Source organism: Vipera berus, assembly GCF_964194415.1.
Source record: "Vipera berus genome assembly, chromosome: 4".
Lineage (NCBI taxonomy): Eukaryota > Metazoa > Chordata > Lepidosauria > Squamata > Viperidae > Vipera > Vipera berus.
In genome coordinates, this window is record NC_138206.1 from 20878086 (window position 1) to 20904527 (window position 26442).

Genomic DNA, 26442 nt, shown 5'->3' on the forward strand with positions numbered 1-26442 from the left:
ATTCTGCATTTTGCTTTGGCTAATCAGCAGAACTTCCAGGAAACTTCTTTCATGTTCAGAAAAAAAAAGTTTCAAATCTGTTAGATAAATAAGCCTGAGAGGTGGTAACTGGCCAAAGATCACCCAGAGAGTTGTAAGGATAAGTAGGAACTTTAAAAATTATTGTTATTGATTTATTGTTTATTGTTATTTATTGATTTATTGTTATAATAGTTGGTCTATTTCAAGTTAAGCTGGAACTTGAGCTATTTCTAGAGCAATATACAAATGTTCATGTTATAAGCACCCACTATTTTTGATTATATTACTATAATTATGAACATATAGTCATATATTTATAAACATGTTTTTAACAAACTTTTAGAGTACACTCATGTTTAAAGTCATCAGACAGCATGGTAATTATATGCAAAAATATTAATTGTCTCAATGCTCTTTGAACATAAATTCACAAAAAGGTCAGTGAATTGGTCACTCCATTTGAAGGGTATATAGTATGAGACATCTCCTTTTGATGTAAAAAACATTTGTTTTTGTTCCAGTGACCACTCAGGTTAGTTGAATGTGCTTGTGAATTCATGTTATTTATATTCATTTATATACTTTACATTTATACGCCACCTCAATCCAATAGGATTCTAGGCAGTTTACAATAAATAATAAAATATAATAATTATAGAATGATACAATAGAGTTAGACCAATACGTGAGCTGGTGTAGCTTAAGAAAAGTTTTTCAATTAGCCTTGCATTTGAGACTAAATTTATATTTAGTTGATTTACTTTTTTTTTAACTAAAGCCATGCTAAAACTCCACTGGGAAGAGCCAATCATAAAACAGCAATATAGGAAACTTACATTTGGTAGACCTGAAGGCCAAGCACACAAAAATGCTCAGTTCATTGATATAGTACTACAACATGTGCATGTTTTCTGTCAACAGGTAACGAGCTACCACTATAAGCACATTAGGCATATTACAAATGTGTCACAGACACAAAGCAGAAACTAAAACTGCATGCCATTATAAATCATTTAAATTGATATGTCCAAAACAGATGAGTTAAAGCTAACTAAATTGCAAATGAAATCTTGTATTCCTCTAGGGATAGGTATCAGTTGATATCAGGGAAGGCGACGGGCAAAATTCTGCAATATTAACAGGGATTTTTTGGAATCTTAGAAGATGGATAGGATCTTTGTTTATGAACTCTGCCGTCTGTAGGCTGCATGCTTGCCCATCCTGGATCCTTCCAGGCTCCCTAACCCTACCCAGCATAATGGGATGACATTTTGAAAAACAGAAGGGTGTTGAAGGAAAATGTGTTACCTCTCTTGAGGATGCTATTTCTCAGTATGAACAGCCTTTAACTCAGTAATTTCTCCTATTTAGTTAAGATTGAGTATGGTAGAAACTCAGCTATAGAAAGTATTTTTAACAAAAGATTATCTAGATCCTTCCCATTCAAGACCAGACAGAGGCAGGCAGAAAACAGCATCAGTTATGCATGACCTTTATCAGAATCTGGATATAGTACACAACATTTGGGCCTATTGTGTGCAGCCGTTAAGTGAATTCAGTTTCCCCATTGACTTTGCTTGTTGAAATCTGGGAAGGTTACAAATAGTTATCACATCACCTTGGGACCACACCTGTCATAAATACCAAGTTTTGATCACATAACTGTGGGGATGCTGTGATGGTTGTATGTGCAAGGGCTGGTCAAGTCACTTTTTTAGTGCCGTTATGACGTAGACTGCTAAATTGCAAGTCAAGTGCTACCTGTATGATGTACTATTTCCAAAAAAGGGACTTTCTTTAGCTTTTTATGATGTATCAGTTACCTGGACCAGGAAGCACTGGTGAGAGGACCTTGTGCTGTTACCATCATGTGATTGGACTGCTGCAACTCACTTTACTTTTGAAGTTGACTTGGAAGCTATAACTGGAATGGAACTCGGTAGCCAGACTGCTGGCAGTTAGAGCCTGCCTTTGCAAAATAACATTTATATTATGGTTGCTCCACTGATTGCTTTCAGGCTTCCAGGTCTGTTTCACAGTGCTGGTTTAAAGCACTATGTAGCAGAGCATTGGCTTACCTTAGGTGCTGCCTTTTCCAAAAGGAGTCAGCCCAGCTAGTTAAATAATTATGAGATATCCTCTCTGAGGATAACAGGCCCTTTTGGTTGCAGCCCAGCTGTACATCTTGCCACAGATGGGCCCTTCTGGCTTTTAGGAAATGTCTAAAAACCAAGCTTTTTATGGAGTGTTCAGTGCAGTGGAGGCCTAATGGAAAAGGGAAATAGCAAGTGGAATGAAGATCCAGTGACTTTTTGTGATTTTTCTCTGGACAAGGAGAAGACTGGATCATCCCCAAATGCTCCAGACAGTTTATCTTCATGAGGATACCACAAGAAAGCAGTCTGTGGCTGATTTAACGCTAAGGGAGATGAGCAAAGGCCATCTAATCCCAAACTATGATTGGTGCCTTTATGGATCAGACTTTGCATACTTCTTTTCCTAATCACTTTTAGAAATTGCTCGTTAACTGCTTTTCAGCTAAAAACTGTGGAACCTTTGGAACAATATGTTTTATAGCATCAGTGAATTTTCTTCAATCCTTAAGGATTTTAAAAATCTTTTTTAGAATAAACAGCAAAAATGTGAATGGAAAATTGATTTTGAAATTATAAGAATCCTTCATGTAGGAAAATGCTGTTTGGAGGGAACCTGAAGGTACTAAAGTTTACAATGAAAGGAGGAACACTAACACATTTCATTTACTAATTCAGAATGGAGCAAAATATTTCAGCATTGGATGTATTGAAGAATATTTGTTAGCAATGGATCCAGAAGTTAATTTTAAGAATGTCTACCATTAGAGACTGTTTTTATTTTTTATTTTTTAAAAAATGTTTTATTGATTTTCTAATTTTACATTTAAGTATTTGAAAAGCCCCGTGGCGGCTGGGTTAATCAATAATACAATGACATACAAGTATCTTTAGTGCAAGTCTCAAGCTGTTACATTAATTTTTTTCCTCTCTTTTCCCCTTAGTATTTACTGTCTCCTATTTAATACAACTCTTATTAAATCTAGTAGATAAAAATGATATTCTTACATTTATCAATAATTTTTGGCTTATACATATCATTATTTTAACATTCAGTCTTTATAGACAATGTCCTAATTAGTTTTCCCCAGTTTTTAATTTCCCATTAATATTTAACGTAACATTTAATATTTCTAGTTTCCAAGTTTTAAGTAACCAAAATTCCCATTATCACAATACATCACAAAGTCTAATATTCAGAATACATATCTTGTCTATTTGAATATATTCTATTTCTCACCATCTTACATCAACTAATTAATAATATAACATTCTTATTTTCTATTAATTTCTCTTGCTTCAGCATCAAATACTTCCTTTCTTTTTCTCTTAATATCTTTTATCTCATATTTAAGCTGATAGTTTTTATTATTATATCAGCTAAGTAAAACATGTTTATTACATTTATCAATATATTTTTAGCTTATGTCTATCTTAATTAGCTTTACATTCAATCTTTATAAACAAATCAATATTCAAATTTAACTTAATATTTATACTTCCAAATTTTAAAATAACCAAAGTTTTCTTTACCTCAGTTCATAACAAAATCTAGTCTTCAAAGTACGTATCTTGTCAAATCGAGTATATTCTATTTTAATCCTTACTAGTAAATCAAAGCCCTTTGTTATTTTATAGAGATAGATAGATTGAAATAAGAAAGGCCATCCAGTCAGCATTTTTTTTTTGAAGGAGCTAACAAATTCTCTGCTCTCCCGGTGTAGTTGTCCTGAAATGTTTATCTTCCGTTCAGTCTGTTTTCTTGATCCTCAGGTTTCTTCTGGTTTATATAGAAAGTCTTTTCCATTTCCAAAGTTATCAATCCCTTTTTAAGTTTTCTGCTAACTGTGTTTGTTGATCAGTTGAATCTTCTATCATATTATTTAATTGCTCCATTTCTTCTATTATATTCTGTGTAGTTAATTCTTTGGGTGTAATCTAAGTTTGGGTTCGTATATCTAGGCTGACATCTTGTTCTTTTCTGTAGCCTTTTACTTCATCAGTGGCTTTAAGAATAGTTTCATGAATTGCTTTCAGCATAAATGAAATCTGTTCCTGATCTTCATCCATGTTCTCTTAGTGATACGGTTTAAAAACTTTACAGTCAGAGAATGAAAATAATTTTATCACTGAGTATAGAACACAGCTGAGCTTCTCACAGCTGATTGCCAAGGTCACAAAAGTCTTATCTATAGTTAGGCTCTTTCAGACAGTAACAGATTGTAATATCATACCATTTTGGATTTATTTTTTTTAAAAAAAGATTTTTATAGACTTTTACAATTTTATTTCTTTTTTGTAAGTAAAACCCCAAATCTTCAATAAAAATAGGAAATTTTTAGTCCTCAAGTTTTGGAAAAACAGTTAAAGTCAGGTTATTGTTTCAACATTTTAAACTCCCCTGGATAGTCAGTCACTGCTGTTATTAGAGAGTGGAATAGAGTTTCCCTTCCCTCTCCACAGAGAGGAAAATACTTTAGGCAGCTTATACAGGTGAAAAAAATAGGATTGAAGAGAGGTTCAGATCTCACCCAGTCTCATCCGCGTTGCTTTGTAGGTGCCTGGTGGTAAGTTTGACATCAGCTGTTTGCAGCCTGGTAACGAGCCATATTTCTATGGGCGGTCTTTTGTCCACCAGTTTGGAGGGCTGTGCCAAATTGGGCAGAAGGGATACCACCCTCCCGTGATCAAGTGGGGATCCCCTCCTTGCTGGTTGCCCCTACAAGGTGACTTTCGACCCTTTCCAGGGTCCCCCAGCGATGCGAAATCAGACGTGGAAGACAGAGCTTGCCTTCCAAACATCTGCAGTGGCCGCGTCGGCAAACCGGAAGTCTAGAGACTGTTTTTAAAGGACTTTATGGAACAAGTTTTACCAAACAAGTTTCCCTGATCAGAAGGGGATTTTAAAATGAGAGGTTATGGTGACATGGAAAAAAATTCTACACTGGGCATAGAAAAGAAACTAGCTGATGTCTTAATAATTAAAATAAAAGAAATATAGAACTAACAAACCAAAAGAGTGATCTGGGTAAGTTTTCTAAGTTGAATTTATAAAAGATATTCATTAAAGTTTTTGAAGAATTTGTGGGGAAAAAAATAAAAAATGAAATCAAGTTCTAGGACATTAAAGGTTGAAGATTAAAGATCAAGATTGTAAAGTAAAATGAACATAAAGTTTATTTGATCAAATAAAGTTATTCCAGATAGTGTTTAATGGATTTTGGCTGATTAGAACTGAATAACAAGATTCTTAAGGAGTTGTTTTTAGATAAGAGATGAGATATGGATAGAAGAGACCAATTGTATTTTAAGAGAAGGTGATGTTATTAAAATTATACTGGTGATGAAGGGGAACACATTTCTTTATATACTTTTATTTACTATTGCCTTAATTTTTCTGTCATTTTTATTTTACTTAATATTTCTTTTTTGTACTTTACATTTTTTTAGTTTTAACAAAGTTTCTTGTATACCACCCAAAATCATGAGGCTGAAGGAGTATAAAAATAAAATTAAGTAAGTAGAAAACCTTAAAGTTGAGAGATGCCTTAAACCATTTTTTGCCAGTCTTCCAAAGTAAACAGAAACACAATTGTGTGTATAAATATGTTATGGGCACTAACAAATGACGTTATATCTAAAATATGGGAGGCAGGTATATGTACACACACTCATAGGCATACAAATGAAATTCATTTTTTAGGGTTAGCACAATCACAAGATAGCTTACCGTATTTTCTGGCGTATAAGACGACCCCCTACATTTCCTGTTAAATTATAGGGTTTGGGCTATACTCGCGGTATAAGACTACCCCTCTTCCAACGCACACCAAATAAAAATTAAAAAAACATCAGATTTGATTTTAATATGGTAATTTTAATTCAAATGCTTATGACATGCAGGTACTTAGTAGGAAAACTGTCACTTATAAACATAAGGCTGTTTGTCATCAAACATGTAAACATAAAACAGTACAAGTGGATTAAATAATAATAATAATAATAATAATAATAATAATAATAATAATAATAATAATAATAATAAGAAGTAGTAGTAGTTGGAAGGGACCTTGGAGGTCATCTAGTCCAACCCCCTGCTAAGGCAGGAAACCCTATACCATTTCAGACAAATGGCTGTCCAGTCTCTTAAAAACTTCCAGTGTTGGAGCATTCACCGCTTCTGGAGGCAGGTTGTTCCACTGGTTAATTGTTCTAACTGTCAGGAAGTTTCTCCTTAGTTCTAGGTTGCTTCTCTCCTTGACTAGTTTCCATCCATTGCTTCTTGTCCTGCTTTCAGGTGCTTTGGAGAATAGCTTGGCTCCCTCTTCTTTGTGGCAGCAACTGAGATATTGGATCACTGCTATCATGTCACCCCTCACCCTTCTCTTCGTTAAACTACACATACCCAATTCCAGCAACTGTTTCCTATTTTCCTAATTCACTTTTTCACTTTTCCTAATTCACTCTAAAGCTTTCCCTGCGCAGAGCCTTAAGTAACACCAGCTGCCTGCAATTAGTGCAGGTTCACATCCCACCAGGCTCAAGGTTGACTCAGCCTTCCATACTTCCGAGGTAGGTAAAATGAGGACCCAGATTGTTGGGAGCAATAAGCTGACTTTGTAATAATGCTGCTTGGGGGGGGGGGGTGAAAGCTCTAATAAGCAGGCATATACATAGAATGAAGGCTATTGCTAAGCACATTGATTTGTGCTTTAAATTGTAAGAGAAGAAGGAGAAGGGCGGGATATAAATGGGATTAAAAAAAAGACCAAATGGGAGATCCGCTCCAGGTTTTCCAGCCAGCCCGCCCAGTTCCTGAGTCAAATGTGTCCTTAGAGCTAAGCAGCTGCTCTGACTGCGGCATTCCCCACCTGCCTTTCAAGTTGGGATAGACTACAGCTGCTCTTCAAGTTTAGAAGGAAAGACGCCCAGACCCCAGCCTGTAAAAAATCACAGACTGCAGCTTCTACTCCAATTGGTCCCGCTTTCCCTGCACAGACTAAATGGGAGATCCGCTCCAGGTTTTCCAGCCAGCCCTGTCCCTAAAGTTTCAGCACCCGGCTTATAAGACGACCCCTGACTTTTGAGAAGATTTTCATGGGTTAAAAAGTCGTCTTATACGATGGAAAATACGGTATTAACTTGATTATGTCATATAATTTGTTAACTATAATGGCTCATGTGTTTAAAGTAGCTTGGCAAAATATGTGCATTTGTGGTATTTGCCTTTCTGTAAGAATGAGTTAAGGATGCTTTTTTAACTAATAGTGCTGCTGTTACTCCTTTCTGATGAGTGGAAATAGCCCATTTGGGATTTGAAATATCCCATGTTCCCAGTTCTATTATACAAGAATCTTCAGATATGTGTAGGCCAGACATGTCAAACACAAGGCCCGGGGGCCGGATCCGGCCCGCAAAGTGGTTTCATGTGGCCCACGAAGCCAGCCTGGAAACAGTGAGGGAACGGCCCCCACTGCCTTGGCCCTGGCCCAGAGACCCTATTTCTGCCAGAGACCCTCAGATCTGTCCCACTTCTGCCCAGGCCCCCATAGGCACCCTTGATGCGAATGATGTAGAGCTGGCCATGCCCACCCAGTAGGCCATATGCACTCTAGCCACGCCCACCCAGTAGGCCACGCCCACCCTGGCCATACCCACCTGGCCCCTTGAGGGCAACCGCAATGCTGATGCGGCCCTCAATGAAATTGAGTTTGACACCCCTGGTGTAGGCAATCATCACTTGTTTCATGTTTTATAGGTAGGATAGTAGCAAAGTAGCCTAGACACAAAGTTGCTGTTTTTTAGATTCATATAGGATATCCTGTGTATTCACGCCTCCAAATATTTTTGCTGTTTCCATCTTCCTTCAAGATGACATTGACTCTTATCAGTGAACATGCTCTGTATAGCTTAGAAATGTATGTATACTGAGAAGTTATGACAAACAGGAGCATGTGTTTTATTTCCATTAAATGCTATGCTCCAGGTTGTCATAACTTTTTTCAGTATCTTATTAGTTAAACTATTAGAATATGTATATTAGTACTATGGAATTCTTGTTTCTTCCTTAATTTGGCTACTAACTTTTTGAATAACCTATTATGTTTCATAAGAAACTAAAAGAAGGACTATTATGGTAATAAGTATTTACAGACCGAGTGCAACCCCAAACCCCCTCTGGTGCTGGTGGGTGTGGCTGCAGTGATAACGGCAGACTGGGTGGGACTCAAAAGTTCAATCAATTCCAAATTTGCGAGATCTTCCCCCCCCCCCCCCGGAAAAAGTTGATTTGATTGAACCTTTTTTTCCCCACGGTGGCAGAGGCCTAAAGCGAAAAGGTTTTATAAAACCCAGCTGAAGGCCTAGGACTGGGGCAATGGCGCGCGTGCCCTCAGAGAGGGCTCTGCGTGCCAAGGTTTGCCACCACGGATTTAATTTATATGGCCATATCAACTAGTTGCATGAATATCTTAAGAAATCCACTAATGAAATCTATTCATAATTAAAGCAGATAAATATGAAAGTATTTGGCATGTTACTATTTTGTTGTAGTTCGTGCCCATGCTGAAATACTTATAAGTAAACTTCATACATTATGACGGTTAGTTAGATCTTTGTATTAAACTTTGGCAGCTTGAGTTTTAACACAAAAGCTGCTGTGAACATAATTAACATAGCTCGTGATCCAGTGGTTCATGTGCTGAGCTAGAAAAATCTAGGTTTAAGTCTACTAAGCCACAAAACCTCATTCTTTATTTGCATAGGTCATTGCTCACAGGGTTGTTGTGAGGATAACATTGGAGAATGGAATATATTGCCTTGAACATTTAAGAAAAAAGAAGGTTGCAGAATAATCTTAAAAGACATATTCAACTGTTACGGTTATGCAAGGCCATTTTAAGAAAAAAAACTTGTATACTAGATTAAAAAATGTTTGCTTCTTTATGCAGCTTGTAAACCATCTAGAAGAAAAGGCAAATATTTTTATGCATTCTACTCTCATTTTCCAAAGGAGGACCCTAGTTTTGATCTCTTTTTGCGGTTATTATTTTTACTGATGAAGTTTTACTTACTTGTACCTAGTACCTATTTTATGGTTTTCACTTATAAATCAGGAATAAGCATGCTATCGTCTTGAGTAGTTTTTTCTTAGAAAAAGATAGAACTTGAAACATAGCAACAACCATTTTCTGTTGTGATAAATAAGTTTTAATATTCAGCATTAATTGGTACAGATGATGTCTCACTGTTGTATTAGATGTTTTCAGCCTGTGGATATTGCAGGGTTTTTCTTTAAACCTAAGCATGAATTATTGAAGAAGCTTGTTGAAATATATGAAACTTAATACTATGATAATTAGAAGCTTTCACTATGCCATTATTGTAAAATAAAATTAAGAGAATATAATAATAATGTATTAAAGTTGTATGCTTCCTAATTCCCAATGACTCCTTATATCAGGCATGTCAAACTGCTGGCCTGCGGGCCAGATGCATCATACTGAAACCACGCCCACCCCATTGCTGGCAATGGGGGAAAAGTCGTGATACATGACGTCGCGAGTTTGACATGCCTGTTCTATATAGTAGAACAGAAAATATACTAAAGAGTAACTTCATTGGCTAACTTAATCTGATATAGAATTGTTTTAAAAGGGCTAGGGTAGAAGTAATTGGTGCCAAACTATAAAATTCAGTATTTTTTTGCTGCTTCTTTTAATATAAACATGAATCTTGCAACTTGGTTTAGCTGTGAAAGGATATGAACAAGTGGGCAGGCAAGTGAATATTACTGGTAGCAGCAGAAACACTGTTTCAAATAGTTCATTTGTGCTTGAGGTATAGGAACTGCTGTACACTGAATATCTCCAGACTAAAGATGGACAGTTCTGTGTTTTTTAAATAGAGAAATATTTTGAATAGTGGAATTTTAGTGATAGAGAAATAAGGATAAGTAAAAATAAGGCCATAATGTAAGCTGCAAAATATTTTACTATAATTTTGTCATTTTTAACAGTAGTTTAGAATACTGCATAAAACTTAACAGGGCTAATTTAGATGGTGAACAATTTTCTTTTCTCAATATTTATGGCCTGAGCAAATTGTTCCTTTTGTTTTGCTACCAGATCTTCAAACATGCAGGTTTTGGCCAACATGAAGCTTCAAGTTTCATTTTTTAAAAAATATTAGTTTAAAAAAATCTGCATTGAAATATTTGGTTGGTAACATTAATAAGGAAAATAAAATAGGATTGTGTGATTTCTGTTTTTTTAAAGGAAGATAGCACTGTATCTATTTTGGGAAATCTTGCTTGCAATGGGAAATATATTGATGTAATATTTTTATGACATTCGCTGAGATTCTGCTGTGGGTAAACTTGACCATATTGTTCATCTCAACAGCCAACTTTTGAATTGTTAAGGATTTGAAAATCCTTTAAATCTGAAGGATTTTGGCTGAAAATTGAATTACTTTACTGTCACTTTTCATGGCAAATTTGCATTCTCAATATTTATTAAATCTATTTCAGGATGCTTATTTCCCAAAAAACATTTCCAGCTTGTCTAGAGAACTGAGCAAAGTTCCCAGGATCAAAAAGGCATTGGAAAACTTTAAATTCCTGGATGTTTTTGAATAAGTAAGTATTTGGATTTGAAATACATTTTTTAAAAAAATATTAACTGCTTCAAGCAGTCAATTGAATGGGGGAAAATTAAATATAAAATTAATTAAGTAATAAGAAAGATTGAACATAAAAAGTTTATTGAAAACAGTAGCTTATATAAATTGTCCAAAGAGCTTAGTTGCTTATGCTAACCAGAGTAAGAATTAAACCAGGGGTGGGCAACCTTGACTCTTTTATGACTCGTGGACTTCAACTCCCAGAATGTGGCTCAGGAATTCTGGGAGTTGAAGTCCACGAGTCATAAAAGAGCCAAGTGTGCCTATCCCTGAATTAAACACTTCCCAACTGAGAAGTAATTTATTCAGAATTTCAGTTTCTTTCGATGCAGTTAGGGTAGGGGGAATATGTCAAGCTTGTTGCCAATTCTAAATGTAATTGAACTATAATATTTCATTTTTCTTTGAAATGTCTACATTATATTTCAAACGCTATAGCTAAGTTGCACATGAAAGTAGGAACTGTTATATCTGGGCTACAAAAATACAGATAACTGTAGGAGTAAGACAGATTTTTTTCCCATTTTTTAACTGCTATCTAGTAGCCATCTAAATTTGGGTTGTCTAGATATGGTAAATCTATGTGAAAGAAAGCCAGAATTTTCAAAATGTTAGCTTACTATGATTTACCAGATTGCCGATTTGTACAGAAATTATTTTACTAGATTATAAGTAGTTTAATGGAACCCAGTTTGATATAGCAATTAAATTTACTGAACTAGAACTGGGAGACTATGTGTTCTAGTCCTTAGCATGAAGTCACTAAAGAGTGTCTTAGAGCGCTAGTCATTCTCTCTCAGCCATTGGAAGAAAAAAGTAGTAAACTACTTTTGAAAATGTTGCCAAGAAAACTCCATATCCCTATAGTTGCCAGGCGTCAAGACTGGCTCAAAGCTGTAGATAGGTACGTGGATGGATGGATGAATGAAGGACTGACCAACCTTTATCAATTCAAGATCTGCATTTGGCCTTTTATTGGCAAAAGTAGATTGGACCCATACACACCCTAAATTTGATTTCATTCCACTTTAATACATTTAAATCCACATAGTATAATGCATTGGTTGTGGCAGGAATAGACAGACCAACTTGTTGCCCAAACTTGATGGCGTGAGCTGAGAGAGACTATTGTCCCAAAGTCACCCAACTGCCCAGCTTAGTAATGCCTAAGGTGGGATTAACAACTCAAAGTCTCCTGGTTTCTACCTGGTGTCCTAACTACTTATCCAGTATTTTTAATTATTTCATTTCATTAATAAGAAAATTTGGTGATAATCTTTGAAGAAGCTCCATGTGTCACATCCCAAAATTGGGGGAATGGACATGTGGCCCTAGGACTTCAGATTTAATTAAGAAAAACAGAAGCTAGTTATCTGCTTTGATAGTAATGTGGGACTAGGAATTCGCTTTTGCTGTCCTAAAAGTCATGGTTTGTTCTTGGCTCTTAGATGCCAATTTGAGCTTTGTTTCAGAGAAACAGTTTGGTTCCTGGGTTACAATGAACAAGAGTAGTTGCTTTTTTAATTGAATCTTGCTTGCAAGAGGAAATGATAGAGCACTGGGCTTAGTCATTCAATAAAACCTTGCTTTGTTTTATTTAGAACATATTTAAATAATTAGTTAAAAAAACGGTACTTAAAAAAATAATTAAAATATAATCAGATGATGTTTTTAGTGAAACTGCTTTCTCTTTTTGTAACAGTTTTTCTGGAAGGCCAGAAGGTAGCTGAAAATTGGCGTTGTCTGAACCTACGTCTGGTTTATAAGGGCATATCGCAATGGCAACTGGCCTAGCCAATGTAGGAAGCTCTTTTGGAGGTCCATCTAATTCTCTGGTGTCTAGATCTAAGTTCCAGAGTACCTCCATAGAAGATGATGATGATGTTGTATTTGTTGAACCTGTACAACCTCCACAAATCTCTGCACCATTAATAACAGACCACAGAAATGTTTTTAATTCATCCAGTAATGAAGAGCAACATGGAAATGACCCTAAAATGCCAGCTCCGTCAAAAGACATGAGCGCTCAGAAGGGAAGTATAACTGAGACTATTATTATTGATGATGAAGAAGACATTGAAACAAATCAGGGACAAGAGAGAAATGATTCCAGTTTCAGTGAAAGAAGATTTCCAGAGGGTAAAAACAGAAACAATGAAATGGAATTCTCAACATCCAGTTTTTCAAGAAGTAAGGTAAATGCAGGAATAGGTAATAGTGGTATAACCACAGAACCAGACTCTGAAATTCAAATAGCTAATGTTACTACATTAGAAAGAGGTATGAGCTCTGTGAGTGTTGGCCGTTTAGAAAATACTGAAGGGCGTGACATGAACTTAATGATAACACATGTAACATCACTACAGAATACCAACTTGGGAGATGTATCTAACGGACTGCAGTCAAGTAATTTTGGTGTTAATATACAAACATACACCCCATCTTTAACTTCACAGACCAAGACTGGTGTAGGACCTTTCAATCCTGGTAGAATGAACGTAGCTGGTGATGTCTTTCAGAATGGAGAATCTGCAACTCATCATAATCCAGGTAGGTTGTATTTATGTATTTTTTTTAATCTTAAGACTTGCAAAGTCTCATAAAGCCAATTATATTCTAAGTTCTTTTGAAACTATTGCGGTGCAGTTTCATAAAATTGTATATTGCTTGAAAGATTAATGTAAACCACATTTTTATAATAAAAGAGTGCTTTAAGCAATTAAAATTTATTGAGTACAATTATCTGGAACCTTGGGGCCTTTAAAAGAATTCCTACCTCTGGGGGCAGATGAGTAAATTAAATACCTTGAGTATTGTGGATTCCTTCATAATAAGGCAACCATGAGGATGTAGTTAGAGAATGTCTACATTATGTAGAAAATGAAAGTAGGAAATTAAAAGAAAAGTAATTTAGTATAGAATCTAAGAAAAATAATTAGATGGGTCTCAGTTGTAAAACAAAATCATTTCAACTCTTTTCTAAAAGTAAGCTTGAGCAAGACAAAGAGAAATTGACTTAACAGGAGCTGAACATCATATACTAAATTCTGTATTTACCTTGTCAAAGGATAGAAATAATGAACTATTTATTTATTTATTAAATTTGTTTGCCAATTATTTTGCCTGTCTTACAAAAACACTCAAGACAAACAGCATCACATGCACATGGAACAACAAAACCATTCCCTGTTTCCCAAGTGAGCAGTTACCTCCCTCACATCCCAAGACATGCTCAGTGCTCCTAGGTAAAATGAGGACCCAGATTGTTGGGGGCAATAAGCTGACTTTGTAATAATGCCGCTTGGGGGGGGTGAAAGCCCTAATAAGCAGGCATATACATAGAATGAAGGCTATTGCTAAGCACATTGGTTTGTGCTTAAATTGTAAGCCGCCCTGAGTCTTCGGAGAAGGGCGGGATATAAATGGGATTAAAATAAAAAAATAAAATAAAAAATACTTACCATTTTTGTGCTTTTACTGGCAATTCTCATTAGAAATTGGCTGGCATTCTTAAGAATGAAAGATTGCGTGGGAGTCTGGCAACATGTTTTTCTAAAAAAAAATTTTTTAGCTGAATAATCTGAAGTGCAATCAATAAATACTATGCAGGCTATTTGCTAAAAAAATTCTTACCTGCTGTAAAATTAAGCTGAATATTTTCAGCATTCTTTTCATTTGAATGAGCGTTAAATATATTTGGGGAAACATCCCTCAAAGTATAAGTTTGTTAATAAACATAAAATGAAACCGTACTTGTCTAAATGTTTACATATAGAACAGTGACTGCCAATCGTGGAGGTTTGCTGAGCTCCAGTAGCTAACAGTTACATACAATAGGACTGAGCAGTGGGAACTAAGGAATGTGCTCACTCAAATTAATCACCATTGAATTACTGTGCAGTGTATTGTGGTACTTTGTGGTTTTACTTTTGAGTTGTACTTGAAGGCTGTATGCAAATTTAATAATTTATTTGCATTATTTATAAGCCACTGTTTAATGACATTTCTTATGATTTATAACAAAAATACAGTTTTGAATAATCTTAAACTTATATGCTGCTCCTTCTGATGACTGGGTAATTTATAGATAAAACATTTAAAAACAAAGAACGATACCAGAAACAAGCAAGAATAAAATAATAATGGCAAACAAAACAAATGGGCAAGAAACAGAAAGGAAGAAGAGCCTTTCCTTCCTAAGGCCTGAAAAGCCAGATCTTTAAGACCCTTTGAAAGACCAATATTACCAGTTCAAACTTGGGGGGGGGGAGAACTGGGCTCATTCCAGGTATTTTATTTTATTTTATTTTTTTAAAATAAAGCCTATTTATAATGCAAGCTGTTAGGCCATTTATCTGACATCTATAGCTTCATTTTGAGATGACGTATACAATTGAAAATATTTGCATTAAATTTCACTGTTAATCAGATATGTAACAGTTGGAATAGAAGTTTTAAATTCGATGGTTTAAAAAGATTTATAAGGAAACCAGCGGTTCTGAAAAAAAGAATGTAGGCTTAACAAAAGTAACTAAAAATATTTCTTACAGCCGTGTACTAAGCATATCGACAACTCAATATTTAATTAGTAATTTTGTTCACTAATGGCTGAATTTTGAGTACTGAACTGCTTATAACTGTTGGATTTTGATGTGCTTCTTGACGATTTCTACGTTCCTTTGTGAGAGCTACATACATTTTGATATAGTCAAATGTGTGTTAAATAAAATGCCTGTCATGTATTCGATTCTTTTCCGAATACATTGAATCACAGCCAGCCCATTGATAAGGATTTCCCTGCTGTGTATCATAAGCTACCATTATTGTTATCTGTTAGCATTCTCTCATACCTGGGGCTAATATCAGGCCTGTTTTTATACAGCAAGAATCCATACCATGCAACTACAGATTGTGAAACCTCAGAAAACATGGCACTTGTCTCAAAAGAACAAAAAAAAATATACAAGGATAAAGAAGAAAATTGGATCTTTACCAGAATTAAAAATAAAAATGAAGCATTGGAGCACTTTTCCTCAATGTTATGGAAATATCAGTGTCATGACTGCATCTATAGTAGTTGTAGCTACATTCTCAAAGTAGCTATTGGTAGTGCTTTGCTTAGTGTTGCTTTGCAGACCCTAATAGGTATATTTATAGGGTGGCAATCAAGGTTCCATCCCACTAGTTTTTGAGCTTGATGCTGTTCTCCGTCAGAGGTTGAGAATATATTTTATTCTCCAATGTATTTCCTATCAGTAGGATCTCAGCTTTGAGGAAACATTTTCTACTTTCCTCTGTTGTGTGCTTCCAAATTTTCAGTATGATGGAAGTAAGCCTGAAGAAAGGATTATAAGAGCAGAATAGTAAAGCTGCCAGGAATTATTGGGAATAAATATTGAATGTTAAGTTTTCCATGTGCACAAAACAGAGACTTCAGGACAGTGTGCCAAAAATTGTTGATATGTGATGCCCTTTATTTTGTCTAATGAGTTCACGTCTATAGTTATCAACTTCAGATACCTGAAACCACAAGGGAAAAATGGTTTTCAGACCTTTATTATTTTTTTCAGTGCATTCACATGAAACTTTCCAATGTTTCATGAGCATCACTAGTTTTTAAATAATATTCTTCAGGACAGGTATATGATACCTGCATTATTTTTTGCATGATTGTTTCATGACTTTGCAAATATTGCAAAATAATTTGTGAAAACATCACTGAAGATTTGATGGTGTTACTAGGTTGATCACTACTAGAAGTTAAAAAGATGAAAATAAACTGTATTTTTGCCACAAAAATAGAATTTGACTGCATTATCAATTGTTATACAAGAAAGTGCAATACTGAACTGTGATACCAGAACCAAAATTACTGAAATGTAACCAATGGCAGAAAATGCTGCCCAAGCAATGATTTTTAATAGAAGATAAAAATAACCGTGAAAGCTAGAGATTGGAGGTGTGGATATTGTTAGTATAGGAGGTATGTATCAAATAGACCAGACATGTCAAACTTGCGACATCAGGTGACTGTTTTGCCATTGCCGGCAATGGGGTGGGCGCATCAAATAGACCAGACATGTCAAACTCGCGACATCAGGTGACTGTTTTGCCATTGCCGGCAATGGGGTGGGCGCGGCTTCTGGATGACACGTCTGGCCCACGGGCCAGCAGTTGACACCCCTGAAATAGATAGTGTGCTCTATCTAGCTCATACAACAAAACTGCACAAATTCAAATGTTTTGCCCAAATATTTCAAGTTGGTTGTGTTCTGTTGGAACAAAACTCAGAACAGAGCTGGAAATGTTTTGAGTCTCCAGGCCAATCAGAACTTCAGATCAGCTTCCATTCAATAGCTTCTTATCTCAGACAGGCAAAGTAATATATATGTAAGTGTTGCCTATTAACCATATTGTTAAAAAAAAAGTCATTGATATGATTGTAAAATATTTTTGGAACATTACAATAAATTTCATAAGAAAAAATAAGTTTGTCATCATGAACTGGTATTCAAAAAGTTATTTACACACTGTTTTCAACCAAAAGAAAAGCGAGAGGCCTTTTAAATTATTTTACATTTGTTATACCTATGTTCTTTGGGTATATTTATTTATTAAACTTATATGCCATACATCTCACTTTGAAAAAGGAGTATATAGGCCAAAGAGAACAGTTAAAACATTTAAGTTTAGCTTGGTATAGGCACTGCATTTTTTTGTTTTCTTGTTGCTGCCTATTAGAGAGAAGCCCAAGAAAAGCATTTTTTTATTTTCCTGATATTTTTGCTTCCATATAATGATAGCTGATAGTTACAAAAAATAAAAAAACTATATAAGTAATGTTAATGTGAGAGCATACACAGTGTACATATGTATATCAACCCCAAGAAAATCAAGATTTTTTTTATGTACCATCTCAATGGCAATAACAATACTGTGTTACTTCCTATAAATATTTAAACTCAAAATTGATTGGGACACATGAAAATGAAATTACATATGACACGTGAACTGCAGTTGCAGAGATACAAGAAAATGTACTTCAAGTCAGAAGGTATTGCCAAAAGCAGGTAGCTAACACTGAATCATAGAAAGTATGCTCAAGTTAAAAGTAACAATAATTTAATTTGTACAGTAGTTTAAAATCCTCTGCTACTACTCAAGGTAAGTATTCATTACTTCTATATAATACAGACAGAATGTAAACAGTATGAGATGCTTTTCAGATATGGGTAGTCCTTGAGTTACGAATGTAATTGAGCCTGTCAATTACATTCGTAACCTGAGAATTCGTAAGAGTGAATGGCATAACTTGAACACGATTACTCCCTGCTTTGGCCCATGCATTTGCTAATCAAATGTGCGGGTCATTAAGTGCACACGAGGTATCTCAGGGTAGGGAAGGCCTAGTGCAGGGACAAGACCACTGCATCCAGCCACCAAACACCTCCCCTCACTTATTGAGAGACCCCATGCTTCTCTTTCCACCCCTTGGGGTCCCAAGCTGCTTGGGCCTTCCCCACCCTTCACCGACTGCTAATTTACCTTTGGCATAATGTTTGATAGCCCCGCACTTTCCACGCTCACCTCCTGTACAGTGTTGAGTGCCGGAGCCCTTGTCATAGTGGAGAAGCGTCAGACCAGTCTGTCCCCTTCCCTGCCAAGCCCTAGCCTATCTCACAAGCGGACACAGCTCTCCCCTGCCACTTGCTGGAGTGCTGAACCACCTGGGCTTTACAAATTGCACTGCCACAGAAGTGGAGAGCTTGGCACGCCACCGCCCTGCTCCCCTCACTTCCCAAAAGCATTCCTTCGCTAAATTGCAAGAGCGCCTCCTCAACAAACCTTTCCAGCTCCCTTGCGTTTCTCCGCCACAGTGGGCAGGGAAACAAGTTTGTGGGACAAAAAAAAAATTTCAACCCTACCTTCCAACTTTGAGAGATCTTATTTTTCTTCGCAAGAAGTTAGAATGTCTGAACTTTTTTTTTTTTAATCCCACGAACTATGCAGTGGCAGAGAAATGTGATACGGGTTTGTTTAGGAGCCCCTCTTGCAATTTAGCAAAGGAATGCTTTTTGGAAGCAAGGGGATCAGAGTGGTGGCATGCCAAGCTCTTCAGGTTTGCAACAGTTCAATTTGTAAATTCCAGGTGGGTTCGGCACTCCAGCAAGTGAGGGGCAGGGCTGTGCCTGCTTGTGAGAGAGGCTGGGGCTTGGCAGGGAAAGGGAGAGGTTGGCTTGGCGCTTCTCTGCCTGGCTGGACAAGAGCTCCGGTACCCAAGGCTGCGCAGGAGGCAAACGTGGGCAGTTACAGTGTCTCTGTGGTCATTTGTAAGTGAGAATGGCCACTAATGTTGCAACATATGTAACTTTGGGAGCCATTCATAACTAATTTTGTGGTGGGGATGTCGTAACTGGACATTTGCTAAGCGAACGTTTGTAACTGGAGGATTACCTGTACTGAATAATTTCTATACAGCCTTGTAAGATTTAATAAGAAATTAGGGAAGTAGACAAACTTGAAACTTTTTATTCTTATTTTAATAATTGAAATTAAGATGTAAACTTTTCTTCTTATTTCTTAAACCAAGGTTTGAAGGATGTTTGTTTTACATGACTGATTGTTTTACATGACTAATAAATCAGTTCCATGTTGTCCTTATTTACTCTGGCCATTGTAAAAAGTAGCCTCATTATTTAACTTGCTTTGTAGTAGCATGTTAAATTGAATAAACTATGAACAAGAATCTTACATAGGAACAATTCATATTTTAAAAATTTTTAAAATGTTGATTTAAATAGTAATATACTCAGTTACCCTGGTTTATAATCTTTTACTGCTATTTCTATGACTATAAGAATTTTTTTTAAAAAGGCTGTGTAGAAATTATTGCAGTTCAATTCACTGCATGTTAACAACAGTTGAACAATCTCTGTTGTTTTTACCTGCACTAGCAATGCAATACTGTGCTTGTGTCAGATTAATGCCACCCTATTGCCATTGTAAACGCCTAAAGCTGTTTACTTAATTCCCAGTTTCTTTATTTTGTATTTTTAAGATTCCTGGATATCTCAGTCGGCTTCATTTCCAAGGAATCAGAAGCAACCAGGTGTCGATTCCCTGTCTCCTGTGGCATCTCTTCCCAAACAAGTCTTCCAACCACCTGCACAACAGCAACCTTCAAAGCAGGTTAAAGTCACATGTGCTAACTGCAAAAAGCCTTTGCAGAAGGGCCAGACGGCATACCAGCGGAAAGGATCTGTTCATCTGTTTTGTTCTACTACTTGCCTTTCATCATTTTCACATAAACCAGCTCCAAAGAAACTCTGTGTTATGTGCAAAAAGTAAGGATTTTTCTTATTTGATCACATTTGTTAAAACTAGTCCTCTTAATTGTTCCAATAACTTTGTGAAATCCATTTTATTATTTAAGATACTTTTCTTTATGTTCTTTTATCAGCTTTTTGTTTATATATATATATATATATATATATAAGGTAAAGGTTCCCCCGCACATGCGTGCTAGTCGTTTCCGACTCTAGGGGCCGGTGCTCATCTCCGTTTCAAAGCCGAAGAGCCAGCGCTTGTCCGAGGACGTCTCCGTGGTCATGTGGCTGGCATGACTAGACGCCAAAGGCGCACGGAACGCTGTTACCTTCCCACCGTAGTGGTCCCTATTTTTCTACTTGCATTTTTACGTGCTTTCGAACTGCTAGGTGGGCAGAAGCTGGGACGAGTAACAGGTGCTCACTCTGTTACGCGGCACTCGGGATTCGACACGCCAAACTGCCGACCTTCTGATCGACAAGCTCAGCGTCCTAACCCACTGAGCCACCGCGTCCCTTATATATATATATAGTCCTGGGCAAAGATTGAGAATCATTAAGAAAAGCAGGCTTAGTTAAGTTTGTTAATGGCTAGTAATAATTTACTGTAATTGCTATTCTCTGTTCTGACATTTGGTGGGAATTAAAATTAATAGTAAATGTAGACATAAGCATGGTTCTAATTTATAGGTGCATGCCCAAAATGCCATAAATAAATAAACGGAGAGAAAAAAGTAACATTTTATAAATGGAAATGGGTTTGCATAATAATTGAAGTAACCCAGATTTTCTGTGATAAATGTCTACAATAAACTAGTAGATAGTCATATTGCCAGTTATTTTATAGTTACCCATATCAATGAGTGATATATTAGATTATCTTATTTAAAACTGCTTTGTTGTAATAAATACATCCATTCTGATGCATTCAGATTTTTTTTTTAAAAAAATAACTAAATGGTTATAGAAAGTTGGGCTTCATATAAGCCTCTATCTAATACATGTAAATAGAAAAGCAAGGTCTTTTAACTGTTGGTGTTTGTCAGCAATAAATAAGAAAAGCATAAAGCAGTAATTTTGTTGGTAGTGGCATTTCCTAGGTCACCATTTTTATCTTTTAATTTATCTCCTTCCATCATTGTTTTCTGATTACTAGTTAAAGGTAATAAACATAATGTTACTTGTAAAACATTGTGAAATGAAAAACTGGCTGAAAGAACACACTGCTTTTCCATTGTGTCTATCTCAAAAGCAATATTTCCATCTTTCTTGATGTCAGTTGTAATCAAGAATTGCCTTCAACAGTTGGTAACAAAACATACTGTGATACTTTCTGTCTCATTGACAAGTTAATCCTTGTAGTATATACATGTATAAAAACATGATTAATAGCATAAAAGGGGATAAATAGGGATTGGAAGAAGAAGGTTTATGTCTTGTTACATCAGTACAAAAAGATAAACCTGCTAAAAGCTTCATAAAAGCAGGATGATAGAAATTACTTAGTCTTTGACCAATTATATTTGTTTTCCTCTGTGTCACTGTTTTGTAGCATAATTGCTTTTTCATTAAAAATAGAAACGGACTCTTGTTAAGAAGTTACATTATTTTCTGGTGAGGATGTGTATTAAACTCATAAAGATAGGATAGGAAGGGTCTTTTTTAAAGAGCTGTAACTTCTGAGAGTAAAGAACGTACAGTGGTCGCTAAAGTACTGAGACAGAATGATTTTGTTTTTCAGAGACATAACAACAATGAAAGGTACCATTGTTGCTCAGGTTGATTCAAGTGAATCTTTCCAGGAGTTTTGCAGTACATCATGTCTGTCTTTCTATGAAGACAAACAGAATCCCTCAAAAGGAATCTTAAATAAGTCAAGATGCACTATCTGTGGTAAACTAACTGAGGTTTGTTTGCTATTTTTCACTGAATTTATTCCTAAAATCCATTTTATTTGAGTTACTTAAGAAACTATCGATACCATTATATCGTTGTTTAGAGAAAAACGAGTGGATTATTTAGTTAAGGCTCCCTATTAATTGAGTAAATTTTATTTGATGTATCACATTTCATCTCTTGACAAATACTAACTCATAGTAAGTAGAAGACATCAAACTTCTATAGTTGAATGAGTAAAGCACCATCTTGGCCTTTGGGAAATCTGGGAACACTTTCCCCTTCAGATTTTTTTTAAAAATAATGTTTAAATATTTCTTAATTGGAACATTTGAGCATGCAGTACACACACTCCTACACACACTGTTCTATATCTTTGCAAGAATGCATAGACTTTATTTTTCAGAGGGAGGGAAATCAGTTGTATGCCAAAGCTGTTCTAATTGTCTGCTGTCCAAAGAAACTAAATTGTTATGGAATAGGGACTATTGGGACAAGCAGGGATTGAGAAAGAGCAAATTAGCTTTATGTTTGAATATTTAAATTTAAGGGCAGTATTATATTTGTGTTCATCTTTTTTTAAAACCTCACTTTTGTTAACACCTGTGAACATTATTAATAAATTTTATGTAATTTTATGTACCCTATAAAATGCATTATCATGACTTATATTTTTTAAACTAATAATTACAGGTCTATTAAATTTCTTTAGTGACTGAATATAGTGATGATAAAGCAGCATGTCCTTTATCATCATTATAATCTTTATAACAATGCTAGATGTATTTTCTATACAGTTAAAGTGCTTAACATCTATATTTTAAGTGCCAGTGCAAGCTTCTGTTTCTGAAATGGCAGATTTCAAGGTTGGTTAAACAACCTAAAGATGTGCTTGAAATTCATAGTTAAAATAAATCTAGATCTTCATATAAAATTACATTTTTGCTTTTAGATACGCCATGAAGTTAGCTTTAAAAACATGACTCATAAGTTGTGTAGTGATCACTGCTTCAATCGATACCGAATGGCAAATGGTTTAATCATGAATTGTTGTGAGCATTGTGGAGAATACCTTCCAAGTAAAGGTGCAGCAAACAATATTCTTATGGTTGATGGAGAGCCGAAAAGATTCTGTTGCCAAAGCTGTGTTAGTGAATATAAACAGGTAATTTCTACATTTATTTTTATGTAACAGTATTGTAAATTCTTCAGTTAGATTGTACCATTACAGTCAAGAGTTGTGCTTTTTGTTGTTAATTTAGAAACATGTTTGCTGAAGTATGAAGACAAAATAAGAATAGAATATGTTGTGACTCTACTGATTGGAGTAGTATTTCTACAAGTTCTTTTCACTTGGATTTGTAAAATACTGTTTTGCTTTTTACAGTAAAACTATGTTGTTCTGTAGCATTCTGTTATTCACAGTAAATGAGGTTTCAGTTTTTTATCATGACCTAGAAATTATGTGCTTCATTTTAGAATGTCCCAGTTGTTTTGAAATGAATACAAAAAATAACTATCTCCCTACAAGTTTTATATGCCTGCACAAGTGTTTCACCAAGGATCTTGAAAGAGAAACCAGTAGTTCACTTTTTCCAGACACAATTATTATTTTGAATGTATCCGCCTTTCTATGGCTAGTTCATCTGTAACTATGAAGATAAATTGTCACAACTACATTTCTACAGCAGGCTCTCTTTAGATGACATAACCAATAATTTCCAACAATATAGGTGCATTTACACTATTAGTGTTACTGTTTTCAAGTTTAGGGTGATATATATTTGTTTTTACATCTCGGGGGAGGGGGAGAATAGTCTCAGTAGCCTGAAGTTATTCCATCCAGTTTTTCCTGCTTCCCTGTATCCCAGTTCTTTCCAAAGTATTTTCTGATCCTCAGAAGATTCTTCTCTGGAAGCACAGATTCCTCCTCCTCTGGAAGCACAGATTCTTGGAGGTCAGGAAAGTTTCTATAACAGAAACCTCCATGTGCACTGAACCTTTGGACTTTAGGCTAGTACAATGTTTTTTCAAGATACATTTTAAAAGGTAAAGGTTCCCCCACACATGCGTGCTAGTCGTTTCTGACTAGGGGCCGGTGCTCATCTCCGTTTCAAAGCCGAAGAGCCAGCGCTTGTCCGAGGACGTCTCCGTAGACGCCAAAGGCGCACGGAACGCTGTTACCTTCCCACCGTAGTGGTCCCTATTTTTCTACTTGCATTTTTACGTGTTTTCGAACTGCTAGGTTGGCAGAAGCTGGGACGAGTAACAGGCGCTCACTCTGTTACGCGGCACTCGGGATTCAACCCACCAAACTGCCGACCTTCTGATCGACAAGCTCAGCGTCCTAACCCACTGAGCCACCGTGTCCCGAGATACATTTTAGAAGATCCTAATTTAAAAGAAGGATTTTCTGTTTTTCTTTAAATGAAAGCTTTTAGCTAGTTTTCTAAAAATACATTATAGTGAATGAAAAATATCCTAGGATTTCTGTTTTAATTTATCCTGTTCGAAATGTTGAGATGCTGCTTATATTTTTGATAAATATGCAACCAGCACTTTTAGAAACATAACACAGGCCTTGTTGTTTTATTACACAGCAAAACAAAAGGGGCAAAATAGGTTATCCAAGATACTAAAAATGATAGGCATACAGAGAAGCCACGGAGAAACTTGGAGAAGCCTTGAATAAGATTTCATGAAGGAACCCAAAAGATACAAGAATAACATGCATTGCAGAAATTCCAAGTGAACATGAAATGTGGTTAAATGATAACTCTGTATCTCAGTTTATTGTGACTTGTACATTTTTTTCACTTGTATAGATAACTTTATGCTATTTTACCATATTATCCCATATGTTTTCGGAAGAGTGAGGTCATATAATATGTGTAGAGACCATTCTAAATTAGTATTTGAATCCTTGATTTTAAAAAAAAACACTTTGGGATCTAAACTTAGAAGTTATATGGGATAGAATAACACATAAAACAGTTTAAATATGTAAGTGATAGTGGGATGAATGATTTCTGTATTTGTAAAATGGGAAGATGATAAATCATTGCATTCAGTGTCATTAAGTACTGTTACAGTAACTTTTTTCTGGTGCTTTTTGACTTCAGTACATAATATATTTGACCATTGCAATGCAGTAGGGTCTTGCATGTCTTATAGTGAAATGTAGTAGGCTTACTTTCCTTTATGATTGCTTATTCTCAGAAGCAATTGTAATATGTAAATTTTCTATATTTCACTGTAAGCAACTGTTGGATATTACCGTAGGAGAAAGTCAAGAATTCCCATTGCAGTTAATGTTTAGGCATGTAGTTGATTTTATATGCTTCTGACCATGCTCCAATGAAAGAAGTGAGCATTATATTGTATGAATTTTGTGGAGAAGGTTATATTATTCTTTTATCTCTATATACATGAAAATCTGTTAGCTTCAAATAACTTAGTTTAGAATCATTTAATAAATCAGTTTAGAATCATTTAATAAATTAGTGGTTCTTTAGGCTGAACTTAAATTTTCTTTATGTAGGATGTAGGATTTTTGCATAAGAGTTAATATGAGCTGAAATTTTATATAAAAATGTTAATTATATAGGCTTTTGATTTAAAACTCAACATATCATTAGTTACAGTTAAAACATTGCTAAAATGTTCAAACATTGAGAGGTTCTCAATCTAATAGAATAACAGAGTGCCATTACAGGACTATATGATTGTTTCAAAATTTTGGGCTTTATCTTGAAAATTAGTTGAAATTTCTCCTAAATACAGTAAGGTATAAAAATGCTGATTTTGCCTTTTGCTTTTATAAAAGTTGTATTAAATAGCTGCACAAATATTTGATATTTATGTAGTAAGAAAAACTAGAACTGATACTCACGATATTTGTTCCTACTTAATATTTGTTAATAAATACATTTTTACAAATTACTTTTTTGAAGTAATTGCTTGAGTTCCAACTCACTTTGGTGTTGTTCAGTTTCATTCTTGTTAGCTTTAAGAATAGCTTTCCAAACCACTGTTCTGGATTGTTTATTCTTTTTGGACTATCAGGTTTTCTTGCATTATGATTGCCATGTGAGAAAAGTGCTCAGATGTTTGCAAACTAAAGCATACTTCATTCTGCATGTGACATGGTTATACAGGAATGTATGAGAAGGAAGGACAGCACTGTTTTTTAGCTAGTGGGATTGTACACACTACATATCATTGACCATTTTCTCAATGACACCACAGAGTTGTAGACTAAATAAGGTATTTCTCTGTTTTTCAGTGAAGCCATACTGAACTGCCAAAAGAAATTGAGTTTTAATGTAATTCTTCTGAGAAATGATTCTTACGTTTAGTATGGTCTCAAGGACCATCTTTATAGTCATCAGTCCACAAAGAGGAATGTAATATGAGACATACTA

At 35.5% G+C, this 26442-nt stretch overlaps 2 protein-coding genes across 2 annotated transcripts in view; one reads left to right on the plus strand and one right to left on the minus strand.

Annotated features, from left to right (window-relative positions):
- CRYL1 (crystallin lambda 1) overlaps positions 1-26442 on the minus strand; it is a 262310-nt gene that overhangs the window by 34201 nt on the left and 201667 nt on the right. The window lies entirely within an intron of this gene.
- The window catches only part of ZMYM2 (zinc finger MYM-type containing 2), an 89657-nt gene that overhangs the window by 5172 nt on the left and 58043 nt on the right, over positions 1-26442 (plus strand). The window contains exons 2-7 of the mRNA XM_081327381.1: positions 10645-10752; positions 12499-12991; positions 13253-13346; positions 19855-20140; positions 21864-22029; positions 22971-23183. Of these exons, the coding sequence (XP_081183507.1) occupies positions 12575-12991; positions 13253-13346; positions 19855-20140; positions 21864-22029; positions 22971-23183 (1176 nt within the window). The 5' untranslated portion in view covers positions 10645-10752; positions 12499-12574. The remainder of the gene's footprint in view (positions 1-10644; positions 10753-12498; positions 12992-13252; positions 13347-19854; positions 20141-21863; positions 22030-22970; positions 23184-26442) is intronic.